Consider the following 8,295-nt stretch of genomic DNA (forward strand, 5'->3'; position numbering starts at 1 on the left):
CCCCCACTACTAAAAATTAAAAAACGATCATTATTACTCGATTGGTGGTCGTTTGATAGTATTTGGTAGTTTTCTCGATGATTGATAATCGAAGTAGTAAATATGATTAATAATAGTAATATGAAAAAAAGACATACGTGCGTGAAGTTAGTCCCTCGAGAGGGGAGCCTTCACACAACTTATCGATTAAATCTAATGTAATAACTTGTCAGAGAATAACTTTCTTCGAACTAAAGCTTTTTAAACTAGTCAATATTCTTCCTTGGAACTTAATTATGCCCGTATGTTAAGTTATATAAGAATTATTGTGGAATAAGTTACGAATTAACATGAAAGCCTATGCTAAATACACTTCATAGATTTTCAGTATTTTGTTTAGCAAGAAATACTTCCGTCGTAAACTTCGTCGCAGCTTCGGGCTGTAAGGCCTGTAAGGCGCGCATTCGTGCGAGCATGTGCACATCGGAATAACGTCACAAGTACAGCGATTCTATTCACACGCACTGGAGTGCTCAGTGCACCTCCCCCCCTCCTTCCCCCCTCCCACCGATGAAACTCTTTCACGCGAGCGTGGACGAAGTACAAGTACCGATTCGATGCACGAATAGCGTATGGGATTTTTCAACAACCGGCGTGACATGAAGTAGCCACTTTACAAGGTATACCGCCTACGCTGGCACTTCAGCCAGAATTTCAAGTTCGGTGCGCCGCGCAAGTTTAGTCGCCGGTAAATCACGCGTACCTGCATAAAAGCGTTCGTCGAGCGAGAGCAGCTGGCCTGCCGCGGCTCGGCAGAAATCATTCGCGAGTTTCCATAGATCGCATACCTCCGATAGGCGGTCATTCCGGAAGCGAAATTCAACGCATCGCGATTTCTACGCTTGTAAACAAGACTATTCTTCGTCGACCACAATCGCTAATAAATCTATCACTATTTTAGGCGCCATAGACAATTTAATTTTTTCACCAAAAATTATTAGCAAGAAATACTTTCAAATCATTATTAAAGAACAGCACATTATTTAAATTACTCCACAGAAAGAACAATTTTGTTGAAAGATCTAAAAATTTTGCTAAAAACAGATCTGAAAATGATTTTTTGTTGAATCATCAAAATAATTTGTTGGAATGTTAAAACTGATAAGCGCATTGCTATAAAACGTTTTGATATTCTAGCAATCGCTTTGACTTTCGCACAAAATTATTTTGATTATTGAACAAAAATTATTTTCAGATCTGGATTCAGCAAAATTGTTCTTTCCGTGGATCCCTATATACAAATATTGAAAATAGATTTATGCTCCATGCGTAAGAAAAAAATTCTTGCTGCAGTACATAAAAGTAAAAATCGATTTTAATTACTTACCGAATCCCATTCGTACTTCCTCCTCGTCGTCACTGTCGATATGCTTGATTCCCGCCACTTCGAAGCTCTTCGCGAATTGTTCCTTTCGCGAGACGGGCGCAGAGGAAGAACAGTCGCAGTTATCCTCGCCGCAGCTGCAGTCATCGCCGGCGCATCTGCACCCCAACAACGGATCGTCCGTATCTATATTTCTGCACGCCGGACAGGGGAACGTCATATCGTCCAGCGAGACCCTCTCGATCTTTCTTTCGACGGTGACGAGCAGACTGCCTATGTATGCCGGCAGATCCTCGTCGCTAATGTCGTCCGGACCGCCCGCGTTCCGCAATCTGTCCTCGAGATCCTTCAGCGAATCATCGGCGACGTTGTCTCGCCGCAGAACGCTTTCCTCGAATTGCAGGGGACTCTTCAGATCTTCCGGCACGATTGACCTGCTGCGCATTTCGCACCTGCTGCTCTCCTTCCATTTTTCCATTGTTGTGGGGGAGACCACCTTGGCGCACCGCTTCACTTTGGCGCGGCTCTCGTCGCCGCCGGTGGGACTAGAGGAATTCTTGGAGCGCGCTCTCCGACTCGAGCTGCGATCGAGCTCGCCGTCGAGGTCTTCCTTCCAAGCGTCGACACTGGACGCGGACCTGGACTTCATCACTGTGGCGGTACGATCGGACTCGCCGATCGGGCGATTCTCGCGATAGAACTGATGTTCCAGCCTGTCGATCGATCTGGCCTCCTCCCGACGATGCTCGACGCTGCTGGTCCTGTTGGTCTCGCGCGTCCTCGGACGCACGTCCTCGCGCGATCTTCGCCGCGGACGACCGGTGGTTTTCATCACGTTCGAGGGCTGCGCTCCGCTGAGATTTGCGCTTGCCGTATTCGACGAGCTCGGCTGACCCTTGTTTGTCAGGTCCCGCCAGTCCATAAACTCGTCTTCACGGTCCCAACCCAAGATCCCCGGGGCCCTCATCGACGTGGTCCGCCAGACTACTGCTATCTGCGAACAGCAGCAGTTTTGATCGTAACCCTCTCGCTTACCGTCCGTTTGATTTATATCCGTTCTGCTAAGAATATTACGCCAAGGAATTTCCGATTTTAATATTAACGACAGTGTTTTTAATTTAAAATCACAATTCTTCTGTAAAAAAAAAAATAATAACATTGATACCTTTTGCTAATTAAGCTCTAAAAAGATTGTTAATAAATAAAAGAATCTAATTTTTTGCTCACAATTAATTTCAATAATTTCCGATTTTATTTAAATAATATCTCAACCTAAAATATTATTATTATGTACGTTAATAAAAAAATATTATAAAATTAAAAAGAAAGAAAAATTTGATTTCGTTATAAAATTTATCACAGAAAAGTTTATCACTTTATTGTAATGCATATTTCTTATCCGATATCTATATGAAAGTGCATTGAAGAATGAATTCAGCCGGTCTGCATAACTCATTGTCATGATAAATCAGCTAGCTTGGCACATTTCTGGGAATACGGGAAAGCGTTATAAGCGTGACAATGGCCGCGTCGGCATTCTCAGATATATCCATCCTTTATTACCCGAAGGAGCTTAAACGCGCATCTAATAATGCGCGTCCCATTACGCGCCTGCATCCGATGACTGTTAATATTTATGCCGAGGACCCGTCGTACGATCACGCGGCAAGAACGCTGGGAATTCCGGCCGAGTCTTTTCGACGGTCGTTAAGACGGAGGTGTCATTCTCTCGCGGCGGTACACGGAGGACATCACCGGTGCGGCTTCCTTGTGACGATGAGGAGAGGACAGAGAGAGAGAGAGAGAGAGAAGGAAAAAAAATAAAAAGGAACATGACTCACCTCAACGGTATTTTGCTCGACGGCTTCACCGGCGGTCGTAGCGCCGCTGACCGACGAGGTGGTTGCAGTTGCAGTCGCAGCAGCCGCGCTGCGTACGCAGAGGTAACATTCCCCGAGACGCAGCGCGGACGCCTCGAGCTCACCCAGCTGCAGGATCAGGCCGCTGCCGCCTAACGTCAGAGGCCAGCCCTCAGGCACCACCGCCTCGTTTCCCTGCAATCAGACAAATGGATCATGTCGTATCTCGCGTCTGATCATCGCGTGGATGCTTTCGCGCTAAAACATCATAATTTTCATCAGGTACCTATGAAGTCAGGCTAAGCTCTTCCGCACACGTCGTTTTTCGCAGAAAAAAAATTGCTCTCAAACGACAGAGGTAGAAAAGGTAGAAGATTAAAGATAAAATTGCAGTTATTAATCGGAAGCTATGAATTAAGTTAATTAGAATTTTTGTAGACAGATCATGAAAGCGGGATGAATAAATATGTAGGAAAACGATACTCTCGTTAATTGCACAATGTGAATATACTCAGAATTGAAACGACGAGTTGGTAACTGTCCTTTCTCTGCTGAAAAGCATACGCTGACGAGCAGGAATGCTGATGGAATTTAATCGGAGTCAAAACGTTTCGCGCGCAAAGCGAAAGAGAGTGTGGAGCGTGTTTAATGTGTATTCTGCACGGAATGTGTTAATATGTTGGAGATTGCATCTTGAAGCATTTTTCCATGCCAAAATATTACAACATCGGCACTAGAAAGTCTGACGCAAATTGCATTAATGACGGTTAAGTCATGCGATAATTTTGCGTGATTCCCAATAAAAAAGGAACTAGTTGTGTAATAATTCTGATCACCCAAACAAAAGATCGATTAGTAAAAAATGATTCGTTTAGACTTTGACAATGTGAGAAATTGTAAAATAAATAACGCTATCAATATATACAATGCTAACGGTCGAACAATATTGAAAGCGCTATCGCGATGTTCATTTCTAGACTGTACCTCGGCACACAGTCGCGTTTAATTTAATATCGGGTCTTACGGCTCGTATCTCCTCATCTTTGAAGGAGAGGAGATCGCCGAAGGTGCGAGACTCTCGAGTGCACCTTGCAATAACGCCTACATACATACGTCGGTCCGCGGCTACGTGGCTCGTCGTGTAAGCAATTAGACGGTAGGATAGCGCAAATAAAGGGCGGCAACTGAATGCACACAGCGTGCTTCGTGTCCGTAATTAAAAGCAAATGGAACGCACCCGTTCGGCCGTCCACGATTTTCATTATCGAGACCGAGATGCGCGCGTGGGCGCATCTGCATTCCGCAAGGAAATGAAACTTTACCAAATGGAGTCGGCCGAGACTATTTGACAACGATTTCATCAATTCGACGTGAAACTAATTAACTCAAGGCAAAGAGAGACACTAACACATTGGTCGCGTAATGTAAAAAATTTCGACATTTTATTGTATGTCCTCTGCTTCATTTTTTCAAGTTTGATCTTTCTTATAATTGATTTTTTTACATACTACGTATAGGTAATTTGTCTATAAAAAGATTCAAATTGAATTATCAGTAATATATGTAATATTTTATACATCAGAGCTTTTACTTTTTTTGACTGGAATATTTTAAAAACAAATAATTCTAGGAACATTTTAAGGCCAAAATTAACGTAGAAATTAATTGCTTTAATGTACTTTACTCTTGTACATGTAAGAAATAAATGAGTACTTAATTATGGCACACGCAATCAATTTTTTGTTTTTAGTGGAGGTGCTAGGTGCTATAAATTCACAGAGGTTGACAGCTTTTAATTTAGAACTCGTCGGATAACAGACATCTTAAATCTAGTAATAAAAACTTCTGTATAAACCTGACATATATCAATTCTGTCGTCTTACTAAAGCGGACATGTATCGCGTGCCGATGACTCGCGTTGCATGATGTTCTGCGATATAAGAACGTGGGACAACAGAAACTGGCACAGATACCACCAGGTATTACCAGTTACGGAAAGGACAGCTTATTATCATTATCGCCAAAAATATTCCCGGGAGCGTGTAACAAATAATAATACACGAAATAAATCGAACTGCATTCTGATAGATAGCGTGAAATAAATTTTCATTCTAATCCAACGGTATATTCGCGTGTCACGTAATAGATTATGAAATACTACTTACGATTAGTGTCAGTTCTTGTTAGCAATGTTACACGTACGTGAAGGTGCTAGAATATTTCAAATTAAATCGCTTGATCATAGAAAAATCTAAGACTTATAGAGGGAAAAAATTGTAAACTACCTTCACTACGCCCCATGTTCTTTATGATGCAAATAGAACCACTATGATGGCAATAACCAAAGCCCTGACTTCCATGGCTGTTTACGTAATCGACAATAAGCTGAAGCTTTTTGAAAACACGCGAAAAATGTTCGGCAACGACGCTTGAATTCATGAGTCAGTCTCTACTCACTAACTCGAGCCATTGAAAAAAAGTCTACGAATAAAAAAAATATTTTAATTTCACGCATCTACTTTCTCATTGACTCACTCTTCATATCTTCAAAAAATTTTTTTAAAACTAAGGTGGAAACCGTGCAACGAGGGGAAAGCTCGGTATCGCGAAATTTCATCGAGCGTTCAATGCCACACTGTCAACGGTCTAAGACCAATCGGTGCGAAGGCGACTATACGAGAGAGAACGCACAGGCCGTGTCGTTTGACCATGACGACGGGACGGACGTTTATGATGCGCGATAAGGAAAACCGGGGGGGCCTTCTTGCCTGTCAACCAAGTGTCTCATTAGCGGTATAAACACCGCACGAGAGATGTATCTGGCGCCGAAACTAAGCGGCTTTCACTGCGTGATTTACCGACGTACTGCCCTCTCCCGCTTGATTCACGCGCGTGCACGGCTTGCCTACGTCGCACGCGGAAATCCCGTGTGTATAGTGTTGTTTTCAGTGATCGGCGGCAAAACGGAAGGTTCCGACGGGACGGCGGCGCGGTCCGGCGAGAGCCGGCGTAAATCAGACCTTATCGGCGCGGAATTCGCATTAGGCCGCTAAGTGCGAACGCTGGTGCGTTAAATTTCATCGCTCTCGATACCCGCTCGTTTCTCAGTAAGACGCGTGGCGAGGAGAGTTTATCGGTCGCCCTCGCGCCGCATCGCCGCGTAATAATTTTAACGTTATCGGCGATTTTTCGCGACGCGATCGCGCGCGCTCCGTTCCGCGCGACTAGTATGATCGCGTCGGTACGAGCCGAGACTAGTTTGAAAGGTGCGTTAAGAAACATTTCAACAAATTGGAATCGCTTACTTTCTTACTGCCAGTAAGCTGTAGATGCGAAGAAGAGATATGAATCATACACTTTCTACTCTTATATAAAAAAAAAACACAAATAAATTTAAAGAAATAAAGACCATTTATTATCTTTGTACGAAAGTAAAAGGAAAGTGTAAGCGCCTAACGGGAATCCGGCCTGGCGCACCATCTAGCGATGCGGATAAAACCCATTAGGGCGCTAGATAGAGCGAGAATCGCAGGTGACTCCGCGAATTTCGGAGTAAGACGGGAAGGGGAGCGAGGGTTGCGCGGGAAGCGGGCCGAACGGGAGGCAGTCGAGTTTCTGTGTCGCGAAGAGAAGGCAGGAATTTCGGAAGCGAGCGTGCAAAAGAGAAGGAAAGACGGTGAGCGTACCGTACAAGTAAATCGGAGTATCTCGAAGGGTGTGAGTTGCCCGACCGCGATATATGTATATATTCTCGCTGAGAGTGATTCTGTGAGACGAAACTTTATATCAAATACATTATTGCCTATATACAGAATCCGCTGTCTGGCTCATTTATTACTGAGTGCGTGTGAGTTGTCTAAGTCCTTCCCGCTGATAAGCTTACAGCGGGAATTTTCTCAGAAGTGGGATTAGTGCTCATCTACTCCGAGGATTTTCCGCAGTTAGTGCGTGTCCACGGGAAAGTCGCTGAGAATTTTCGAGCGGCTTCGAGAAAGTTAGTTGCGCCGGAGGAACGGGCATAGGAAAACGGAGCACGCGGTACAAGCGTGCCCTTCACGTGATCAGCGCAGGGGCGCTTTGTTCGGCGGAGCAAGTCATTGTTGTTGGCATTCGGGTGCTTCACAAACAGGCTCCGGTCGCGGTGACCTTGTTTGCGACGTTTAATTATTGTCGGTTGATCGACCGAAGTCGGTGGAGAGTAGCTGAGTGTCATCGGGCGGTGAGGTAATCGGGAAGAAATTCGTTCGGCGGAGCTATGAGTCGGGTGCAATTGGAGCAGCTAAACGTTGAGGGGCTGAGAGAGGTCGCTCGTCAGCATGATTTGGACATCCGCGGTGCTCGCGCCGCATTGTTTGACCGTATTACGGATTATTTTGAGCGCCAGGGTTGGCCAGAGACCATTACGGTCACACCGCCCGTTATTGAGGATCGTGCGGGGGAGGAACAGGAGCCTCAGACTGCGCGGGAAGAAGCCGGCGTGGATGCGACTGCAGAGCAGCCACCTCAAGTGCAGGGGACGGAAGTGAGAAGGCATTCCGGAAGGAGCGTTAATGCCGGAAGTGCTTTAGAAATGCAGGATATTGTGCGGGCTGTTTTACAGGCCCTGAATGTATCGCAGGAGCGTCGGCCGAGCGGGGTGCCTGAGTGGTCGGGGCCGGAGTCGCGGCCGGGGGCGTCACCCAGTTCCACGTCTCGATCGAGTGGGTTCCATAACTGGAATCAAGTAAAGTTCGCATCTAAATTGATTCCTACTTTTTCCGGGAAAGAGGACGAGAACATTGTTCCATGGTTGGAGAGGATATCGAGTATAGCTAGGATGTATCAGATCCCCGATGAGGTCTTGGTCCTGGCGGCTGTGAATCAGTTGACGGGTCGCGCGATCGGCTGGTATAATCGACAGTCAGTGGAATCAGTGGCGTCGTGGCAGGATTTTAGGCGCCAGATTCGGGCGTATTTTGAAAGGAAGGAGACAGTAACCATGACATTGTCACGTGTAAACGCACGAGTGTGGAGAACGCACACCGAGAGGTTCGTGGACTACGCGGAGGATAAGCTGAAGTTGATGCAGTTCCT

General features: G+C 45.4%; 1 protein-coding gene across 2 annotated transcripts in view; it reads right to left on the bottom strand.

Annotated features, from left to right (window-relative positions):
* Positions 1 to 8,295, bottom strand: part of LOC105455945 — a 287,400-nt gene that overhangs the window by 133,971 nt on the left and 145,134 nt on the right. For both annotated transcript variants that reach the window (XM_011699655.1, XM_011699656.1), the window contains exons 4-5: positions 3,205 to 3,417; positions 1,367 to 2,357 (exon numbers count right to left, since the gene is read on the bottom strand). In XM_011699655.1, coding sequence (XP_011697957.1) covers positions 1,367 to 2,357; positions 3,205 to 3,417 — 1,204 coding nt within the window. The remainder of the gene's footprint in view (positions 1 to 1,366; positions 2,358 to 3,204; positions 3,418 to 8,295) is intronic.

This window comes from Wasmannia auropunctata, unplaced genomic scaffold (genome assembly GCF_000956235.1).
Source record: "Wasmannia auropunctata unplaced genomic scaffold, wasmannia.A_1.0 LD335828.1, whole genome shotgun sequence".
NCBI lineage: Eukaryota > Metazoa > Arthropoda > Insecta > Hymenoptera > Formicidae > Wasmannia > Wasmannia auropunctata.